Source organism: Panthera leo, chromosome B1 (assembly GCF_018350215.1).
Source record: "Panthera leo isolate Ple1 chromosome B1, P.leo_Ple1_pat1.1, whole genome shotgun sequence".
Classification (NCBI taxonomy): domain Eukaryota; kingdom Metazoa; phylum Chordata; class Mammalia; order Carnivora; family Felidae; genus Panthera; species Panthera leo.
This window is the reverse complement of record NC_056682.1, coordinates 117,105,350-117,129,305: the sequence shown is the minus strand read 5'-3', so window position 1 is coordinate 117,129,305 and position 23,956 is coordinate 117,105,350. Positions and strand designations below refer to the sequence as shown.

At 35.3% G+C, this 23,956-nt stretch overlaps 1 protein-coding gene across 1 annotated transcript in view; it reads left to right on the top strand.

Moving 5' to 3' along the window:
* Positions 1-23,956, top strand: part of TET2 (tet methylcytosine dioxygenase 2) — a 134,575-nt gene that overhangs the window by 68,315 nt on the left and 42,304 nt on the right. Inside the window, exon 3 of the mRNA XM_042935779.1 lies at positions 18,949-22,403. Coding sequence (XP_042791713.1) covers positions 18,995-22,403 — 3,409 coding nt within the window. The 5' untranslated portion in view covers positions 18,949-18,994. The remainder of the gene's footprint in view (positions 1-18,948; positions 22,404-23,956) is intronic.

Below are 23,956 nucleotides of genomic sequence, written 5' to 3'. Positions count from 1 at the left end.
ATAAGATTGGTGACAGTGGGCACCCTTGTCTTGTTTCTGGTATTAGAGGAAAAGCTTTCAGCCTTTCACCGTTGAGTATGATGTTATCTGTGGGCTTATTTTATGTGGCCTTTATTATGTTAAGGTATGTTCCCTCTATACTGTTTGTTGAACATTTTTAACATGAACAGATGCTGAGTTTTATCAAATGCTTTCTCTGAATCTATTGAAATAATCATGTGATTTTTATCTTTCATTCTATTAACATGACATGTCACATTTATTGATTTGGGTATGGTGAGCCATCCGTGTATCTCAGGGATTAATTGCACTTAATCATGGTGTATGATTTTTTTTTTTAAGTTTATTTATTTTTGAGAGAGAGACAGGGCATGAACAGGAGTGGGTCAGAGAGAGAGAGGGAGACACAGAATCCAAAGCAGGCTTCAGGCTCTGAGCTGTCAGCACAGAGCCTGACGTGGGGTCTCAAACCCACAAACCACAAGATCATGACCTGAGCCGAAGTTGGACGCCCAACCAACTGAGCTGCCCAGGCACCCTGGTGTATGATCCTTTTAATGTGCTGCTAAATTTGGTTTGCTAGTATTCTCTTGAGAGTTTTTGCATCTATATTCATCAGGGATATTGGCCTGTAGTTTTCTTTTCTTGTAGTTTTTATTCTTATCTGACTTTGATATCAGGGTAATGCTGGCCTCATAAAATGAGTCTGGGAGTATTCCCTCTTCAGTTTTTTGGACGAGTTTGAGAAGTATTGGCTTCAAATGTCAATTCTTATTTCAACATTTAGTAACAATCACCAGTGAAACCATTTGGTCCTGGGCCTTTCTTTGTTGAGAGATATTTTATTAGTGATTCAGTCTCCTTACCCATTACTGGTCTGCATAGATTTTCTATTTCTTCATCATTCAGACTTGGTAGTTTGTGTGTTTCTAGGAATTTATCCATTTCTTCCAGGATATTCCAGTTTTTTTGTGTATTTCTATGGTATCAGTTGTAATGTCTCCTACTTCATTTATATTTTTTTTAGAGTATTCTCTCTTTTCTCATGGTCAATCCAGCTAAAAGTTGGTCAATTTTATCTTCTCAAAGAGCCAACCCTTAATTTTGTTAATCTTTTCAATTATTTTTTGGTTCTCTATTTTATTTATTTCTGTTCTAATCTTTATTATTTTATTCCTTCTGCTAACTTACAGGTCTTTTTACACACAGTGTTTTAAAATAGAATAAAATTGTTCCTTTGAACATACTAAATCAATGTTTAGGATTCCCAAGATTCTAGAAACTAAAATCGTTACAGCTGTCTATATTTTCTAGTGCTATTTTTTTCCAGCTTAAATACATTAAAAATTGAATTAATGTTATTAGTCTTGATTTGCTAATTTTCTGTTATTAAAAAAAAAGCATTTGTTCTGCATCCCACTTTCCCCACTTACATAAGACATCGTGGAAGTTTTAGTTTACAATTTCATCTGCCTATCTAATTTCTTTTTATCTCTGTAGACCAGTTTTGCAAGTCTGAATTTAAATCTTGACTAAACTCCTCAACCCTTCTTCTGACGTGGAAATGTGTAGCCACAGTATGAAATAGCCTAAGTGATATTGTTGGGGACTAGACTTCAATATCTGTAAGCACACTGTGACATAACCTGCTTAAGCTTGGCAGTATACTTGGTTATCATAAGGTCATGGAAGTAGAATTTAGGAAGATTCTCAGCTTTGAAAATATATTCAGAAGTAAAATCTAGAAGAGACATACTAAATTTTAAAGCAATTTTAATCAAGTTGAGTAATTATGCACCAAAGCATGTAGCAACAATCAAAAATAGCCTCTCTAAAAGTGACATCCTAATTATGATCACATCTGTACCTTTCTCTCTCTAAGGTTTTATATATACCTATGCTTAACCAAATGGATTTCTTGTTATTTTAAGATCTCTGTGCTTTAAGTCTTCCATAAGTTTTCTCCCGTGTTTCCCTTTACCTAAGATGGTCTTCTGTCACTGCAACTGAAGAGATCCTTAAAATTCTTAGGGTCCTCTACCAATCATCTTCATTTTGATGTTACTCTAGTTCTATGTTCATATGAGCCTAATGGTACTTAGCTTCTAACTCCATGATCTACCTCGATATTCATTGTAAGCTCCCAGAGAGCACCGTGGCCAGTCACCCTTGTGTTTTTCATGGCACATAGCACAGTACTCAGTTGACGGGCTCAAGAAACAATGAGCTGAACTACAGTTTTGAAAATATGTGTCAAAAGCTACCATTAAACATTCGCCATGTATAGTCATAAAGGTGTAATACTTACTTTGACAGAAAATGCCACGTGAAAACGTTTTATAAAATCTAATTTTCTTTAAATAGCTTTTAAACTGAAGAGAATGGATTTTTTCAGTGTCTCTTTATAATAACATCTTAACAATCATTTGCAAGATCATGAAATATATATTCAAGAAAATTAATGAAAGAGCTTTTTTTTTTTTTTAATTTTTTTTCAACGTTTTTTATTTATTTTTGAGACAGAGAGAGACAGAGCATGAATGGGGGAGGGGCAGAGAGAGAGGGAGACACAGAATCGGAAGCAGGCTCCAGGCTCCGAGCCATCAGCCCAGAGCCTGACGCGGGGCTCGAACTCACGGACTGCGAGATCATGACCTGGCTGAAGTCGGACGCTTAACCGACTGCGCCACCCAGGCGCCCCTGAAAGAGCTTTTTAAACTTGATGACATTTGACTTTTATTTATTACCAAAATGTCTGAATTCTTACACAGCACATTATAATTTCAATTATTTAAAACTTAAATTAGCTAAGAGGTACTTTAACTCCTTACAAGATTGGTAGCTCTGTGGCATTCTTCCAAAGCTGGAAATGCCAAAGTGGTTTCTGAGGAAAGATTTAGTGTTTTAAAAGTATTTTGAATAGAGAAACAGAAAGGAATACAACAGTTCCCAGCATTGCTTCCATAATGCCATTTTAAGCATCATCTCAAAGCAGTAACTGAAGTTATGAGATGAGGCAGGTGTTTTGTTCTCTTGGCTGCAGAATTTTCACCATTTCCTCACTCTGTATTTTGCCACAAAGAGAACATTTAATCATGGGAAAGAGTTTGCCTTGAATTGTAGGAAACTGAAAGGGGACTGGAATGCCAACTCAGTTGTTGGATTCTAACCCATAACCTCTTTTAGGAAAGCAGTGTTGAATTTTTAGGCAGTACTAGAAACGAGTAATGTTTTAACCGTTAAGTCAATACCTTTGAATCGAAAGTATGACAATTCAGAGTTCTGCTTTCTCCATATGTGAATAAAGTACTTTTCCTATTAGGAGACTACCTACCATTTCCTTCTAGCCTTTTTTCCCCCTTAAATAAAATTATTTTAGCTTCAGAGTGTTTTATGATCTTTATTGCTAACTGTGGGTTTAGAAGACAGTGTAAAACACTTCTGCACTGTGAATGTTAGAGTTAGTGGACCTGGAGTTTGGCTAGCATTTCTGGAGCTGATGGAAGAGGACAAGTAGAGTATTTTTAAAGCCAAAGACTAAAACAAATGAATGTTTCAAATATATTTATTTCTGTGTAATTTTTTGCAGTAGATTAAGGGGAAAATTCAAAGGAAATATTATTTTGAATTTTAACAGTCTTTTCATGGGAATGTTGGCGCTTCTGGTTACTACAGTTCTGTAACATATAAGTTAATCTGAGAATTTCTTTCTCTTTATCCTAATTCAGTGCTTATTTTAACTGGTGGATATATCATATTTATAAGATGGTGATTAAAACCAGAGTTCTTATACCCACTGAAAGATGAAAACAGAGAGAAAAGGAACAGGGAAAGCAACTTACAGGGGTCGGCGACATTTTAAGTGGACATTGCTTCAGATTTATATTGTATCTGCCATATTTAAATATAATTGGAATGTAAAAGTACTGATTTGACACAAGTTAAGGCAGAACATTTGGATATTTTTATTAGATTTTTTTGTCTAGGAAATTCTATTTTTGTTCTGTGAAAAATGCCATAAATCTGAAATTATTTACTGATCTATTAGTTTAAAGCTTTTTCAAACAAAAAACTAATTCATCTTTTAGAAGATTTAGTTATAGTCATAAATAACTGATGCATGGCTATGTGTATTGGGCAAGCCAGTGGCCAAATCAGTCTTAAATGCATCATTCAGTGTGACATATGAATTTGAATCTGTGTTAGCCCCTAAATAATGCTATGATTATATGGAAATTATTTTGTAGGTAATTAGTCTTATTTTGAATTTAAGTGGTATTTTTAATACAGACATACGTGGAAGTATATATTTAGTTTTTCTCAATGCTTAGATTTAGTGAGTTTACAATCCTTTTTTTTTTTAATATTCTTTTTTTTTCATCCTTCCTGGCATGCTCTATAAAGATACACATCAGTTTATGAATATAGCAATGCTATATTAAAGGAACAGCCACTTAGATTACACCCTGAGAACAGACCTTTCTCTTAACTTTGAAGACATAACTTAAATGGTCTATTTAGCTCATATGAAAAAAAAAAATTAACAATTTTCTGTGTATTTGGGCAAAGTAAAGACTTAGATGGGATGGTTTTATGTAAATAAAATTTCTGCTGGGAATCTGAATTTTCCTGTTTCTCTTAATTTCATTTTTAAAATAACACTTGAGGGTTATTTTATATTGCATTCAACCCTAGTTCTAAAGACCATTTTATCTAATACATGGTGTATTTGGAAAGATTGAGAAGGAAAATGTGTTTACTTCAAGGCTGGAGAAATCTTTGATACAAAATTCTTTCTCCTTTATATATGAGCATAGTACCATTTCTGATATTTAAAAAAAAAACATTTTAAAAGCTAAGTTTTCTATTCCTATTGTATTCAATAATATCCTTTATATCACTGTATTTCCTCAACTCTAATCTGATTTCATTTTTATTATTTATACTTAATACATAAAAATGTACCTTATTTCAATCCTAATGCTTTCATTACATTTTATTGTGATCTCATATTGGACAATTAGGAATAGCTTTCTTGATGTGGCACATGGGAACGTAGAGATCACAAAGGCTATGTTTATAAAATTTAAAACTAAGTACTCATTTTTCTCTTAAAATATGTATATATAATAAACATCACTTTTGGCATTAATTAAATGGCTTCTACTCTTAGAATTATCAAGAAAAATTTACTATTAATTACAGAATTATGACTTACTGTTTCAAAATTATTTCAGTTTGAGATTTTGTATCCACTTTTGAATATTTTTTACCAGGACAGAAGAGATTTTGAGCTAAAAACAGGAACCATTTCTAAAGAAGAGTTTGAATAATTAGAATGGCAATATAATTGGAAGAAATAAGATGAAGAAAATAGTTCAGTTTTTATATGTTTAATTTGAAGTTAAAGCAAGACTTGCATATGTACATTGCGTATGTCCTTGGCTCTTGAAGATGGACTTGGAGCTCTTTTATAGCTCTTATGAGTGGTGACACAAATTTATATTCTCCTAGGCCACGGGTTCTCATCAGCACCTCCAGATTTGTGTACATATTAAAATTACACAAAATTATCATATACATGTGAATTAGGGTTTTCCAGGATGTGCGATTCCATGGGATATTCAATATACTCAATAATGGCACGTATCACAGTGCCTTTTTAGAGATCCCATCATCATATTATAGGTTTGGAGGACTTTCATTAAATAAAATTTTAAATTTATTTTTAATTCCCTTTTCCCTGCTTATTCTCTCTCAGCCTGGTCCTTCCTTTTCATTCATATATATTAAATCCATGTGATGTGACTCTGTTCCAATAGTATGGGTATGTATTTGTGTTCACAAACCTACACATACAGACTTATCTGTAATTAATTCACTGTACCCTTATAAAGAGACTTGATAGAGATGTCAGGAAGATCTCACTTCAGGGTGGACACCATTGCCCAAGATCTGTGCTTTAATTTGAAGATCCACTAACCCAATTTTATCTTCTCTTCAGAGTTGATTGGATTTAAAGAAAGAGACATGTTTTAATCAGACTCACCTGAGATTGGTATTTAAACAGATTTATAGATCTATCAGTTCATAAGCAGGAACTCATATGTGCAATGATCAAAGTATGATTTATATCCACTATCCAAAGTACTTGCATCAAGGGTACCCAGTGTTTCTTGGAGGTAGGGAGTCTTAAGGAATATTTTATTATCCAGATCTCAGTGAAGTCATCCCTGTCCCATAGAAGAATTTGCTTGCCTAGTGACTGTACTCATATCAGCCAATCCAGAGTTTTCCTTTCTAGGACGGTATTGATAAAGAGTGCCAAATCTACTTCTCTTCCCTGAGCTGACCACCCTCCCCACCCCATCTTTCACAGTGTCTTGGAAGTTGGGACAGGTCTCGATTCCTTACATACCCCTGCCTCATATCACCTATGCCAATCTACTTTACTTTTTTTTTTAGCTTCTGTTTACTTATATGTAAAATGAGGTGAAGATTATACCTTCCAGACCAAAAGTAGTCTTTGTGATGACTTATTTCAATAAGACCCCAGTGGATATTTGTCATTGCCAATTTTACTGGATTGTAGCATTTTAGAACTCAAATAGACCTTCGATGTAATCTTGTTCATTTCCTTCATATTACATTATAGATTTTTTAAATTGTGATGTGTAGAGTTTGTGACTTGCTCAGAAATCCATATCCAGAACTAGAAACCCACTTTCTTATTCTGAATAGCTATTCTCATATGTTTATGTCTTGTCTTGCCAGTTAAATAATTTAAAATCCTTAAAGATAGAGACCATATTTGATACTACTTTTGGATCCCATAGATTGTGTTTTCAGAAGTAAGAAACTAAGAAACTTTTTTGAGGAAAAAAAATTTTTAATAGTCTTTCTGTTTTTATTTTGATACGATTTAAAATGTGCACTCTAATTTTGGATGATCTGAAGTATTCATCAGATCTTTTAATAGAACAGATGATCAAAAAAGATGAGAGTAACAATATGAGGACATTTTTTCTGATGAATATGTGGTTATATGCTATTCTTTTAAAACAGCTATGTAGTTGATGTTTCTCATTTTCCTAATGCTTTACCCACTAAAAATTTACTTTTTTTCTTTTGAGTAGACCAAAATTATTTATATTATAAATGAATGTTGGCAGTTTTTTTTTGGGGGGGGACTGGCACATAACTGAAGATATTAGATTGATAGCTGTTGGTGGGTAAGGGGCTTATTAACATCTCCATTATTAATATTTAAGTGGAATATTCATTTTTCCCTTAAGTATAACTTTGTAACACCCTACAAGTTAACTGAAACATAATAATCACTAATTGTTCCAAAATAGGAAGAAGAAAAATAACTAGCTTTTCATGGTAACTGTATCAGATTAGGACAAGACTGGTATAAAGTTGGAGTAGTTCAAGGTTGTACAAAACTTCTTAGAAACACAGATGACATGTCCTTTGAAGTAATGATAGGGAATAAAACACCTTTAAGAAGGAGTAGATTTCATGAATACAATACAGTGCATAATTGCCAAAATGCCTGTGTGCAGGGATCCCTAGTGTAGAGTTTTTTAATGAAATGTTAGGTATGTTATTTTCATGTTGACATTTTTAGAGCCCCTGGCGATGTCACGGTCTCATTGGTTCTAATATAGTTATCTTTTACATCTTGATGGTTTTGCTTTTTTCCATTCTTGATTTTAGGGCTTAAGACATAGAATAGTTTATCCAATAATTTAGAATTAACACATTAATTAAGATCATGTCAGCAAGTTGAAGCTCTATTATATAATTTGGCTCCAAGACTTTGTTCAGATCTATGTCAATGAGACTTACTCTGACTATGACATTCGATACTGCAACCTACAAACCCCTCCCTGGTGCCCTTGATCCTTCATTCCCTGCCCTATTATGTATTCATTTTCCCCTTAGTACCCAATATCTTATTATACCATATAATTTATTCCTTATTATGTTTATTATTTCTCTCCCCATTAGAATATCAGCTCTAATAAAGCAAGGATGTTTGTCTCTTTTGTTCAGTGGCATACTGCCATTGGCTACAATAAATAGTGCCTTAGCACGTAGGGATGTGTTCAACAAGTATTTGTTGAATAAAAGAATGAATACGTTGACAGGCTATTTTTATGACTCTACCACTGTCATTATGTAAAGACATTGAGTGATTATGAACCTGTCAGAATTTACACAAAGTTCTTCCATGCTACTAGAAACCATTTTATTGGATTTATGTAACCATTTTATTGGAAAAACCATACCTCAAAGATACAAAAATGAAAGCATTTTCCCTATAATTGCCCATCAAATATACTATGATAGTCTTCCCCCACCCTACTCTCCCTATGTTATCTTCTTAACTAGATTCTGTGATTTTTATAGCATCTTTTGATTTTTATAGCACTTTATTCCAGTCATTGAAATTGAGTCCTATTCATTGTAAAACTCCCAAGTCCAGCCTAATTCAGTTGTCTTCTTCCCCAGCACATGTTTGACCTCTGGCTCCAACACTTGCAGTTAAAAGTGGAAGAGTCTAACTCAAGAATATCTCCACCTGCCACCCATTTTAAGCACCAGCCACTAGAAGGTTGAGCAGTGCTGGGAAGGATGGAAAAGCTTAGGGCTTAAGGTCTCCTTATTCACCTGAATGAGGCTACAAGACTTTGGATGTTGCTCTTTTGGTAGCTGATGTTGACTGGACATTGGAAGCCCTCTGTGCAGCAGGCATTCACATACTGCTTCTCTCTTGACATGCATGGGCTCTTCAGAGGGGCCTGCAGGGGTCCTAACTGCACAGCTCCCTCCTTTTCATCTTTTCTGTCACCTTGCCTATTGCTGCCTTGTCTACAGAATCTACTCTACAATGTCTTTCTGCTGGGTCTGCTTGCCCCAACTGGCCAGATTCTACATAGAGTATCAGCAAGATCAAGCCCAAACAACTACTGTTTCTGTAGTATATATATCTTTAATTAAAAATGTCAAGCATTAGATTGTGTGTAGCCTAATAAGTGTACCCTAGAGGGTATCCTAGTAAGAACAAGCAGCTCACAATTAACAATTCCAATGATAGGCGTGGAATGAAACTGAAAAATTGGATCAACTTTATATAATTTATGAGAAACAAATAATGCTTGTGACAAAGGACATTTCAAATTATGTTTGATTGTCTTTTCCCTCAGCACATATTAATTTGGCGAGAGTTAGAGACCAGGAGGAATATTCCCAAATTTGAGAAACAACCCCAGAATTCACAGATATGTGGATAATTGAGAACTGACAAATTTTACCAATGAGTAAAATGAGCATGATCTTTTTAAACATGTATTTCTAAACTGTCAGTTGTCTCCACATCTTAAATGCAGACTTCTGTCTTAAGCCTCTTCTCCAATCTTCAGTAACATTCCTTCTGAGTCTCCTCCCTCAAATAATCTGTATGTTATTAAATTTTGTCTGTACTGTTATTTTAGGATAAGGAACAAATTTTAGAACTTCAAACACTGGAATTAAATAGTCACTATTGAGGATTATGAAAAACTTGACAAGATCTCTCCTGTGAGCATGCAACATACCACAGGAGCGATGCTCATGCTTGTCATGGGTATGCAGCTACTTGTTAATGTACTTCCGGAAATGCAAGAACTTTCTTAGATTTTGATATGCTTGTGTGTTCACTGATCCTTTTTCAAGAGAGGTGAAGTGTTCACAGATTCCTTAATATTAAGGTTGAAAATTCTTATAAGATGAGAAATAAAAGTCAGTTTTGCCATGAAAATACTGATTCACCTCATAGTTTACATACTTAGTGCATATATAAAGCATTATATTCCAGGCTTAACATATAGCTTAGATACATTAATTTTGCTGTTGAAAATATATATTTTGGACTGGATGACTCTTTACCTTTAATTTTTTTGTTTTAATATTAGCATGAAGCTAATAAAGAATAGTTTTTCATTTCATGAGTAATGCCCTATAAAAAAAACTGCTTACTACCAGAGTGATGCTTAACAATCATACTAATATTATTTATTAATGAAGAAAGAAAGTCAAACTACATGGAATTTGATAAATGCAGGAGATAGGGATTGAAACCAACATTTTGATGAGGATTTTAGAGCCCTATCCTTAGAGATGTTTTAATAGATAATACTGAGGCCCATTGTCCTGCTCATATCTTGAAATAAACGTATAATTGACACAAATTATGTCCCATTTGGGTAGGAAGACTCTAAAATAGATCTGGAGATTAGTACCATCTATGCAAATAGTCAAATATATCATCGTTATTTAGCGTTTTCTATGTCAATAATTGATTAATTTCTTAATGCCCGAATTACCTATAAGGAAAAGCCTGTCAGTGGACATATTAGAAACATACACAGTCGTCTCCTAAGGTTGATGCTGAATCACATGGACTTTAGTAGATACAGTCCCTACAAGTAACTGCTTTTAAGAATTTTTCTCCAATAATTTGCTTCTGTTAATACACAGGACTCATCTGATGATGGCAGAATGTTTTATATATTTTTAATATTAGTATATAAATTTAAAGTTTTTTATAGAAAAAAAACTTCACTGCTTTATAGTATGGCAACTATGCAAATCTATAAATTGATTCTTTTGTCTCCTTGAAAAAAGCTGACATGAGATTTAAATGACGTGTATTTTTTTCTCTTAGAACAGTAAAAGACACACTACCAACAAAATCAATAAACCAAAAAATAAAAGCAAAAACAGAGAGCCCTCTTCACAAATTTTGAGCATCATCTACAGCTTTATGTGGTGAAAGATACAGCTACCATTCTTGAGTGATTCAAAAAGAGTCAAATGGTGTTGAGCTAAATTACAACCCTAAATGCATATTGGTGAAATGAGATGCTGATCCATTTGCACACTAATGTGCTATTTTTAAGTCATGCATCATAGCATCTTCAAAGAGGCCTGTCATAATTATGATGGATTAGACTGCAGAGTCAGTCCTAGATGCAGTAATTGTTTCACAGATGCTGCCTATGTGACTTGAATTCATAATAAATTATTGTCAGAGAGGCGGGAGAAGGAATGAAATCAAATACCAAAGGAAAACTGCTATAGCTAAGCCTGTTTTGGTCTTAGGAAACCAAAATGTTAGCTGCTAGTCAAAAGACCAGTATTTTCATAGAAGTTTGTACCTCTGACATAGAAGTCGAAGGGTGACATACTTGGCATTTTCAGTCTCTGTCTCAATATCTTACTTTCTTTCTTGCTTTCTTTCTCTCTCTCTTTCTCCCTCACATAGCTTTTGATAAATTATGCTCAAGCATTAGCTGAAATCATAGGGTGACCATAACATATTTTTGCATGTTCCTATATATTATATTACCTGGTGATAATTTGACCTTTAGAATTTCCAACAAAGTTGGTGATATTTATGGCTGATAAAACTATTCTTTTACATTCCTTAGAAAGCCGTATTTTATGGGAAATATTAGACTATTAGAATAAAGGGATAAACATAAATAATATAACTAATAGGATCTGAATTGTGATATTTTAGGTTGTGATTTAATTGACATCTGTCATGTAGGTAAATAATTTCTAAATCTGCCTCTTTGGGCTTTCAAAAAATTCCAAAGCTAATTTTAGAATTTGGATGTTATATTTTGTCCATTTTTTTAGTGTTTATTTATTTTTTGAGAGAGACAGACGATGAATGGGGGGGAGGGCAATAGAGAGAGGGAGACACAGAATATGAAGCAGGCTCCAGGCTCTGAGCTATCAGCACAGAGCCTGATGCAGGGCTCAAACCCACAAATCATGAGATTCTGACCTGAGCTGAAGTAGGATGCTTAACTGACTGATACACCTAGGCACCCCTTATTTTGTCCATTTTTAATGTTTAGGTCACATTGCCTTTTTTTTTTTTTTAATTTTTTTTTTTTTATGTTTATTTATTTTTGAGACAGAGAGAGACAGAGCATGAACGGGGGAGGGGCAGAGAGAGAGGGAGACACAGAATCTGAAACAGGCTCCAGGCTCTGAGCCATCAGCCCAGAGCCCGATGCGGGGCTTGAACCCACGGACCGCGAGATCGTGACCTGACCCTAAGTCGGAAGCTTAACCGACTGAGCCACCCAGGCGCCCCTCACATTGCCTTTTTTGATAGACCTATGAAGAAACCTCATGCTGTCCCACATAATCAAAAATCCTGTGTGTGTGTACAATTTAAATAATGAGCTATTTATTGCATTTTGATTAGTGAAGATAACTGTTAAAGCAGCTAAGCATATGCCATGTCTTTTCCTAGGTTAAGAGTTCAGTAGTCAGAACAGTTTCCATAAGTCATTTGTTGAATATTACTCGATTTTTAGAACAATGTACTCTACCAAGTTTTTTTACATAGTCTCCTCTGTACTTGATGACTACTGATATATTCTACTTAAGACACTAGTTCTTCTGCCTCAGTGATGTTGATAGACATGCTGATGAGCGTTCATTGTTATCCTTTTAAAACTGATTTTGACTTAGTGGGATGTGTATCTCTTTCTTACTAAGGCAAGAGAGAATGAAGTTAAATTTCATGCGACAGATGTGGGTTGATGGTATGCAGACCCTGACAGCTAGTGCATTTTCCTTCTCCTATAGCCTGTGGCTCTTGAACAGTCATACTACTTTACCATAACCACAGTCCAGGGTTAATACAGGACCTATATATCTTTGTGTTAGCTCTACTCCATAGCACTTGCACTGAGTGGGGATTCAACTAATGCTTGACTGTATGTACAAATGAACTAATGAGTATTGAGCTATAATTCTCTCAGTGACATTACCAGGGAGAGTTATAAATTGTCCTCAAATATTTTAAGGAAAAAATGATCAGCAACCCAGCATTGATTGCAGAAGGAATCCAGAAAGGTGGCAAAGAAGGGATCAGAATAACTGTAGCAGTTTCAAATTCCATGTGCTAAATGTTTACATTTTCTTTTTTATCCTTTTCCAATTAAATGAAGTGGTACTTTGAAACACATGCAGAATGCCCTTAATTGTGCCAATAATTACAGGCCTACAGACATGTAAACAGAATCCTTTATTTTTTCATCCTAATCCTAAAAAGACTCAAATGTTGGTGAAATGAATTTATTAACAAATTAAAACCTTCTCCCTGAACTATATATTTTTCTTGATATTATGGAGCTACCAGTCTAGCCCCTGTGGGAGGGATTATTTGATGCCTAACCTTGAACAAATCATTCAGTTTTTACATCTATAAAATGAGAAAATGGAACCAGATCCTTTCTTATACTCTGGAATGTTTTATACGTTGTTAGAACCATCATCATCACATATTATTACTCATTTTGGATACGTCATTATAAAATTTCTTAGCTTTCCAAAAGTTTAAAAGGCAATTCAGTAAATTCTGAAACAGAGCAAGAGTTTCTGTTGTCCAGTACTATCCTGGATATAAGACTATCAAAATAATACGTCATGTATTTGATCTCGGGGAACTTTTTATTCCATTTCAAAAAAAAAGACAGTAATAACATTGGTTAATATTTTGGTAGCTCTAACAGCAGTGTGTGAGAACCAGCTCATAACAGTTTGTGAAAGCAGATTGTAAAATGTTCAAGAATTTTGTGAGCTGAAGGTTGACAGCTTGAAATCAGCCATGACCCATAAGAGTATACCTTAAAGAATTCATTTTAAAATTGTATCTAATTACTATAACATGAAATATTGACACCATGAAAAACATCCTCAGGTAAGCTTAACTAGTCATCCATACCAGATTTACCAGAAGCTCTTCTGACAATACTCTTGCATATAAACTTCTTAACAATTTTACAGAAAAAAATGCCTTAATGTTGATTGGACAGTGTCCTCTTAGGTGAGTCACTGTCCTTATTGTAAAATTGAGACTCCTAAAATAAAAATTCTCTCTCCTGATTTTTATAGATATAATATTATTTGGCATAAGGTACCATACACCAAACCTCCGAGAGCTAGCATTACTTTAAAAACCATTTGAATATTTATTTGCACAAGGGAATATTATCCTGTATATTACAGTAATTAAATGTTCTCTAGTATAAGACAAAATAAAAGATATTTTATCTCAATCCCAAAGAACTCAGCTATGAGAATTTAAAATATTTCTAATATCACCTATAAGACCAGATATGAATGAATAAAAGCTATTTGTATTTCTAGGCTCTGAGAAACGAAAGGAATGTCACACAAAAATCTCTATGGTGAAAATTTACATTCATTCAAAAAGTTTAACTTCAGAAAAATTTTTCTTTTTTCCCTTAAACTTGTAAACACAACCTATTAACTCAGTTTTCAATGATTACCATGTAGATATCTATAAAAAAAAATCATCTTAGAAGATTTTTTTCTTTTATATATAAATTATTGACTTTAGTAAGCTTGGGAAAACTTTATGTAAGTGACACTGTAAAGATAGCATCAATACCTTTTAAATATTTCTACAACGAGCAAAATTAACAGGTCTCATTTCTTCTTTTTTTTAATTAAATAATGCTGAAAGAAAGAAAGAAAGAAAGAGAAAGAAAGCTCACCAGTGTTAGTATAAAATCACCAGTGCCAGCATAAAATTAAAAGTGTGCTGTGCAACGGGATTACTGCATCATGTAATATTATAGGATATATACACACACAATGTGATTTGGGACACATCGAATTGGAACAAAATTTTTTTTCTTCTTTTACAATGACACGTTATTGTTAAATCAATAAATTTAAATATGTTCAAAATTAGATTCATAAACCAATTGCAAATAATCCTCAAAAAATTATCCTCCTACTAAAATGAAAAAATACCATATAATTTTCCTACTCTCCTTATAAGTTAACCATTTAACTTTTCACATACAGTGGTTGTACTCAGTAAAGAAATTGCTGTCACAGAATAGTTCTGCTAATAGTTTAGTATTTAAAGACAGCTATTGTGTTTAAAGCTCCATATTGAAATAAATTTCATTTTAAGTCACCTTCATTTCTTCTTAGGAACTCTTATGCTCATAAAAGATTTGCAAACTCCATCTGTTGTAATTCTGCCTTTGACACTGCAAAGAATATCCAAATTATGTGCAATAGATCATAATAAAGAATAATGTGTTAAATGCTTATAGTACTTTATATCTAGAAAATTAAGAAGAACAATATATATTATATATGGAGTCTGCATGTTTTATATAATACATAACATAAATGTATGTGTGTGCATGTAAATACATTTTGATTGGTATGAGTGTAAATTGATTTCACAGTTGCCAAAAGAAAGCATTATTGTTAAAGTATTTGGAAAGCTAGTTGACCTAGTCTCTAAACAATTTATCTAGGCTTATTTCTTTTTTCCTTAATTTCTGAAAAGCGGTAGTGGCCCTGATTTTGCAGAAACTCCTTATATCAAACACAGCAAAGCAATTTTCATGATTCTAGAACTAAAGTTTTTTTTTTTTAATTATTAAGAATTATTGATGATTAAGAGTATTAGTCTAAAAAGAAAAAAAGTATTAGTCTAGCTTAGAGCTGTCCAATAGAAGTACAACATAAGCCCTATGTGAAGTTTAAAATTTTCTCGTACTCACATTAAAACAAATAGGGGCACCTGGGTAGCTCAGTTGGGTAAGTGTCAGACTTCAGCTCAAGTCATGATCTCATGGCCCATGAGTTTGAGCCCCACATTGGGCTCTGTGCTGACAGCTCAAAGCCTGAAGCCTGCTTTGGATTCTGTGTCTTCCTCTCTCTTGGCCCCTCCCGTACTCACACTCTGTCTCTCAAAAATGAATAAACTTTAAAAAAATTTTTTTAAAAAGTAAAAAATTTTGGAACAAGTGAAATTGCTTTAATGATATATTTTATTTAAAATATCTACAATCTTATTATTTCAATGTGTAGTAAATATTTTTAAAAGAGTTATGTTTTTTTTGGTCCAGTGTTAGTTACACTTATGGCACATCTTAATTTTTACTCAGCATATTTCAAGGGCTTAACAGCATATGTAACTACTAGCTATGCACATCTAGCCCATCTCAACATTTAGTAGGAAATTGGTCTAACAGAAATAAAGATATCATTTTGCTCTGTTGTTTTCTTTGTCCAGTAGGAATTATGACTTTTTAATTTAAGTTCTATTTACTAATTACTATACCTGCCTAAAAGTTACAAAAACAGTAATAAAAAGCAGTTTCCTTCCCAGTGCTATTCTCTAGACTATCTGTTCTGTTTCCCAGACCCAAAATATTATTACAAGTGTGTTGTAAATTCTCCCAGAGCTGATTTGATACTTATTTTTGTAACTGTACAGGTTGTGGCATTCTTGTAACACTGTTCTTCAGCTTGCTGTATTTCATTTAATTACTTAGAAGTACTTGCACCTGAAAATATAGGTTGTTGCCAACCATTTGCTATTGCAAAAGATTGTACGTACATCATTTAACATATATATGAGCATATTTGCTAGATAACTTCTTAAAACTGAAGTTTCTATGAAACTCTGTAGATTATTGCTAAATTGCTACTAATGGTATTTATACTAGTTTTCATTCCCAAGAACCACACAAGGGAATGTCTGTTTGTTTCCTCACATGATTGCCAACATTGTGTATTTATCAAACTTTTGACCTTTGCCAACTTGAGAAAAAAATTGTATCTTGTTGAAGTTTTATTATATTTTTTTTATTTATGGGTGATCCTAGATATCTCTTTAAATAAGAGCCATTTGCATCTCATTTTCTGTGAACTGTCCATGTCTCTTGGTCATTTGTATATTCAATGACTGGTCTTTTCCTTGTCAATTTGTCAAAGTTCTGTATATTAAGCAAAGTTTTATATGATTTTTAACTTTGCTTATGAGTTTATTTTTGCATGCATACATTTTACAGAGTTTTACAAATAAAACTAACAAGCTTTACTTAAATAGGTCTTCTACATTTCTTTTTAAATTTATTCCTAGTGTTTTAAGAATATTTTTCCTGTTACAGTATTTTATTCCACAAAAGTTTCTGACTGGTTTTTGCTTTTCTATAACAAGGCTATTGATTTTTGTATTCAGCTACTTTACTGAATTCTCATAAACTGCAACAGTTTTTCAGTTGATTCTCTTGGTTGACCAGTATACAATCTTATTATCTATAAATGATAACTTTAGTGTTGCTTTCCAATGTTTATATCTTATTTCTTTTTCTATTTCATTTGTCTTGGTTAGTAACCACTGACTATTTTAACAAAGCTTTTTTATAGCCCAAAGGGAAAATAGTCTTGATTTTTTTTTTCCTACTTACATCCTTAAAATAAATGCGATGAGAAAAACTGAGAAAATAAAGCGTGCCTGTATTGTGAATGGGGCCGAATTCACTTTGTAGGATGGATTATTTATGTTTTTTAGTACTCATTTCTTCTTGCACTCTAATCATTTGGACTTTGAAATCTCCATGAGTATTTGCCTTGGAAATATTTGAATTAATGAGTGAATGAAGAAATGAGCAAAATTATATCAATTGCTCACTCTATACTAAGCACAAAAATGAACAGAGTATTCTTTTTTTTTTTTTTTAAAGATTTATTTATTTTTGGGAGAGTGCAAGGTGGGGAGGGGCAGACGGAGGGGGGCAGAGGATCCAAAGCAGGCTCTGCACTGACAGGCTGACAGCAGAGAGGCCAATATGGGGCTCAAACTCATGAACCATGATATCATGACCTGAGCCAAAGTTGGATGCTCAACTGACTGAGCCACCCAGGTGCCCCAAAAATGAACAAAGTATTCTTAAGTTCACAGTCCAGTGTGCAAACAAAATAAAATTGAGTATGATATGTTCAGCAGTAGACCATATACAAGATATAGAAACAACATAGGAATGGGTGTGATTAATTCTCTTGGAAAATCAAAGAAGGAATCCTAGGGGAAGTGATATCTGAGACCATTTTAGAGGGACGCGTAGGGATCACTGGACAAATCTCGGGGCTACAAAAGCATTCTAGGCCAACAAACAACAGCATGAATGTCTGAAACAGTTACCATGTTTGGGTATTTATAAGCTATTGTTATAGTTGGAGCTTCAGATGTGAGAGGAAGTAGGAGAGAAAAAAGAAATCTGCCAATGAAAAACCATTTATATCAGGCAGGAATTGTCAGTAGAAGTGGGCAGCCAGCCCCTGTGGAAGAAGACATAGAATCACTTAGAAATGACATTTTATAAACTACACTTTTTACCCCATTCCATTTCCTGGGAAGTTAACACTAAAGGGAGCATGCCTGGTCTTTCAGGTGTGTGGGTGAAAGAGTTTGAGAACTACTGATGCAGGCAATATGGAGCCATAAAGTGTGTTAAAGGAGAATATGACATCAGATTTGCACTGAGAATATTCCCTTTGGTAACAATTTGAAGGAATCTCGAAGGACTGGAGAGAAGACAGGCTGGGCTAGGGAAGAAACCTTTTAAAAAGCTACTGACTGCAACAGATAATGAAGTGAGATAATATTGGTCTGGCTACCAAGTAGCAGTGAAGATAATTCAAGGAATATGTAGGAAATGGAATTAATTGGATATGTAAAGTACTAGAGAAGAAAGAAAGGAGGTAGTCTTTCTTGTTCTTAGCATTTTTACAGAAAGAATTTGGGAAGGAAGTTGATACTATTTACTAATGCAGTATGAACTTACCACTTTAGCTGATGATTTTAATTATCTTTGTTCTCTATGACCATGAATATTTGAGAGCTGCTGGGAAGACAAGAATAATCAGATCCTGAGTAGTTATTGGTTGTCCCTCTGAAACATGAAAAGGAGTATCATAGTTTGCTAAGTCTAGGAATTTCGATACTATTAAGGCCATGATTATTCTCTAAGATTTATTATTAGTGTCAGATATGTATTAATGCACTTCAATTTCTGTTTCCATGCTCTTTAGAATTCATTCAGAGGGCAGCCTTGTGGATGGCCCCGAAGCAAGCCTGATGGAACAGGATAGAACCAACCATGTTGAGGGCAACAGACTAAGTCCATTCCTGACACCATCTCCTTCTCCCATCTGCCAGACAGAACCTCTGGCTCTAAAGTTCCAGAATGGAAGCCCATTAACTGAGAGACCTTATCCAGAAGTAAATGGAGACACCAAGTGGCAGTCTTTCAAAAGTTATTATGGAATACCCCATATGAAGAGAAGCCAGAATAGTCGCGTGAGTCCGGACTTTATACAAGAAGGTAGAGGGTATTCCAGGTGCTTGCAGAATGGAGGAATAAAACGCACAGTTAGTGAACCTTCTCTCTCTGGGCTTCATCAGAACAAGAAATTGAGACAAGACCAAAAGGCTAATGGAGAAAGAAAGAACTTCGGGGAAAGCCAAGAAAGAAATCCAGGCAAAGGCAGCAGTCAACTGAATGTCTCCGACTTGAGTGATAAGAGAGAATCTGCAAGCTCTGTAGTCCAAGAAAATGCAGTTAAAGATCTCATCAGCTTTTCAACACATAACTGCAGTAGGTCTGAAAAAGCAGAGCTTCAGATTCTGAAAGAGCAGGAGGAGAAAAATGCTAACTACCATGACAAGAACATTATATTACTTCTTACAAACAAGGCAGTGCTAATGCCTAATGGTGCTACAGTTTCTGCCTCTTCCATGGAAAACACACATGGTGAACTCCTGGAAAAAACACTGTCTCAATATTATCCAGATTGTGTTTCCGTTGCGGTGCAGAAAACCACATCTCACATACATGCCATTAACAGTCAGGCTACTAATGAGTTGTCCTGTGAGATCACTCACCCATCGCATACCTCAGGGCAGATGAATCTCCCACAGACCTCGAACTCTGAGCTGCCTCCAGAGCCAGTTGCAGTGGTGACTGAGGCCTGTGATGCTGACAAAGCCAGTAAGACAGCTGCAATGGTAGGGACCTGTCCCTTTCAGAAACCAGAAACACAAAAATCAGTTTTTGAGATATGCCTGTCTCGTGACGAAAACAGTAATATCCAAGGAACCGCAAATCTAGTATCTGGTGAAGAATTCTGTTCAGGTTCCAGCAGCGATTTGCAGCCTCCTGGTGGCAGCTCTGAACGGTATTTAAAGCAAAATGAAATGAATGGTGCTTACTTCAAGCAGAGCTCAGTGTTCACTAAGGATTCCTTTTCTGCCCCTACCACACCACCACCATCACAATTGCTTCTTTCTCCCCCTCCTCCTCTTTCACAGGTTTCTCAGCTTCCTTCAGATGGAAAAAGCACTCTGAATGATGGAGTTTTGGAAGAACACCATCACTACCCCAACCAAAGTAACACAACTCTTTTAAGGGAAGTGAAAATAGAGGGTCAGCCCGAGGCACAGTCATCCCCGAGTCCTAATCAATCTACACGTGTAGCCAACCACTCTCTGATGCTACCAGAAAGGCCTCAGAATAATTGTGTCAACAAGAATGACATGCGGACTCCAGGGACCGTGACTATTCCCTCATGTTCTGAGAAAGCGAGACAAATATCAGAACGCCTCAAGCATAACCCACCAATTCTTGGTAGCAGTGGGGATCCACAGGACCACTGCCAGCAGTTGATGGGACACAAAGAGCAAGATATTCCGAAGGGTCGAGACAAGGAACAAACACGAGGTCTTGTGCCCCCAGCACAGCCCTATCTGAAACCAGGGTGGATTGAATTGAAGCCCCCTCACTTTCATCAAGCAGAATCCCATCCAAAATGTCATGAGACATCACTGCGGTCAGTTCTTCAGTATCAGTCCAACCCCTCCACTCAAATGACCTCCAAACAATACACTGGAAATTCCAACCTGCCTGGGGGGCTCCCAGGGCAGGCATACATCCAGAAAATAATGCAGCCAGAGCAGAGGCCACAAAGGTACCAAGGTGAGATGAATCAAGGGCAGTTTCGAGGTACAGTGGACCAACAGCTCCAGTTCCAAAAACCCTCACTCCAGGTGCACTTCTCTAAGACAGACCCTTCATCCGAAGCTCACGTGCAGTCACTGTGCACCCCTAGGTTTTACTTTCAGCAAAGACCAGATCCCCAAACTGAGAAACTCATGCCCCCAGCATTGAAACAGCACTTGAATCAGCAGGCTTCGGAGACTGAGCCATTCTCAAACTCGCACCTTTTACAACACAAGCCTCACAAGCAGGCAGCACAACCGCAACCATCCCAGAATTCACTTATCGCTCAAAACCAGCAGCAGCAGCAAAAATTACAAATGAAGAATAAAGAACAAATGTCCCAGACTTTTTCTCACCCCCAAGGCAACAACGATCAGCAAAGAGAAGGATCATTCTTTAGCCAGATTAAAATGGAAGAATGTTTCCGTGGTGAAAATCAGTATTTGAAATCAAGTGAGTTCCAGACTCATAATAGTCAAATGGGATTGGAGCAAGTGCAGAATATGAATAGTAGAAATTCCCCCTATGGTCAGACCTTGAAATCAAATACAAGCAAACTACAGATTTCTTGTTCGAACAATACACACCTAGCTCCAGAAAATAAGGAACACACTATCAATTCTGACCTCTTTGCAGGAAACAAGACTCAAAATTTGCATCACATGCAATATTTTCCAAATAATGTGACTCCAAAGCAAGATGTTCTTCACAGGTGCTTTCAAGAACAGGAGCAGAAGCCACAACAAGCTTCAGTTCTACAGGGATATAGAAGTAGAAACCAAGACATGTCTGGTCATCAAGCGGCACAACCCCCTCAGCAAAGGTACCTGATGCATAACCAAGCAAATGCTTTCCCTGTGTCTGACCAGGGAGGAAGTCACCTTCAGACCCCTCCCCAGAAGGACATTCAAAAGCATGCTGCTCTACGGTGGCACCTCTTGCAAAAGCAAGAACAGCAGCAAACACAACAACCCCAAACTGAGTCTTGCCATAATCAGATGCACAGGCCCATTAAGGTTGAACCTGGATCCAAGCCCCATACCTGTATGCGCCCCATGGCAGCACAACCAGAAAACAAAATGTGGAAAAAGGTAACTAAGCAAGAGATTCCACCCCCGAGTTGTGATAATGTGCAGCAAAGGAGCATCCTTGAGACCATGGAGCAACATCTGAAGAAGTTTCAGGTCAAGTCATTATTTGACCATAAGGCTCTAACTCTCAAATCACAGAAACAAGTGAAAGTTGAAATGTCAGGGCCAGTCACAGTTTTAACTAGACAAACCACTGCTGCAGAACTTGATAGCCACACCCAAACTTTAGAGCAACAAGCAACTCCTTCTGCAGAAAAGACACCAACCAAAAGAACAGCTGGTTCTGTTCTCAATAATTTTTTAGAGTCACCTTCCAAATTACTAGATACTCCTATAAAAAATTTATTGGATACACCTGTCAAGACTCAATATGATTTTCCATCATGCAGATGTGTAGGTAAGTGCTAGAAAAGTACTGAGACACATGGTGTTTATCCAGAATTAGCAAATTCATCTTCAGATATGGGATTTTCTTTCTTTTTTAAAAAATCTTGAGTCTGGCAGCAATTTGTAAAGGCTCATAAAAAGTCTGAAGCTTACATTTCTTGTCTTTAAATTACAGATGCTTCTGCTGTGCAAGAGAGAACTTCACTTACATTGTTTTTCCAAAAACTTAAAACAATGTGCATGCTCATTTTTCCTCTAATAAAACCCTTTAAAATATAAAGGTATCAGTTTTAGATTAATCTGTTTAACTCTTTGTACATCACCTCCTGGAGAGACACCTAGACAGTAAAAACATCTATTAAAATGAGAAAATAACTGCTAATATGTAAACTCATGTAGGAGCTTTTTAATATGTATTAATTCAAGGTTGAATGTATTAGTGGTTTCACAACATTAATTTCTACATAAGTGGGAAGTTATTATCTTCAATCTTGGTGAGTTGGGGGAAATTGTAATGCTGACGTTCTGAATACTCATGAAGTTGCCCTTTCTGCCTTGATAACCTTGAAATATTGTACGATTTATATTCATTTTGATTCTATTTTCTCTTTAAAGTTTTATCTTCTGATAGAAAATATGTTTTTTTCCTTTTCTTTTTTTTTTAAACAAACACCTTTTTAAAAAAAAATTCAGGATATGTAATAGGTCCATTGGAATAGGGAAACCATCTTGCCAATAGATGCATAAATATATGTATATATGAAGACTTTATTACAGTTCCTCAACTTGGACACAATAGAAGACATTTGAAAAAACAAATGTTAAACTAATGTGGCCAATGGTCCGCCCGCCTTTTCTTATTCCTCTTACAACGGGACACCCCACATTTTATAGAAGAATGGAGGGAGGATCCATACTGCCCCTTTGTGTGGTTAATATTAGGTTGCCTCAGGGGTGCAGTCATAGATAACATTAGGTAAGTTCTAATCATCTGCAGTTTCTTCTATCATCCTAACCTCTCCTCCTACTTTCCATCTTTGGTAGTTTACAAGAACCTCTTCCTTTTACCTGACCCTCTCTCCAGTATTTTCTCTCATCAAATTATTCTCAAGTACATACAAATATGGGTCTGGATTCAATATTCTTATTTTCAAAACTCAGCTATTAAATGTTGAGGGGAAACAAGAGGAGAAAAAGGTAACTTGACAATAAAAACTGAGCAATATCCTGGGGTGAGAGAAGACAGGAAATTTTATTTTTAATCTTTTAACATCCAAGTATCAGGCAGGCTTCTAGTTAGCTATAAAATTTTGTTTCAATTCAAAAAACTGAATTTTAGTTGGTATTACATATAACCTAATTCCCTCACTGTTTTGTTTAGTTCCACTTATTTTGTTTAAAATAAATAATTTCTTATTCCGTATCTGAAATGTAATTTAATATATTTTTATCCAACAGCCAGCATGTACATATACTTAATTATTTGGCACATTTTCTAATAGATTAGTCCATCAATTTATTCATTTTAAAGAAAAAAATGTTTACAGTCACATTTAGGGCCCT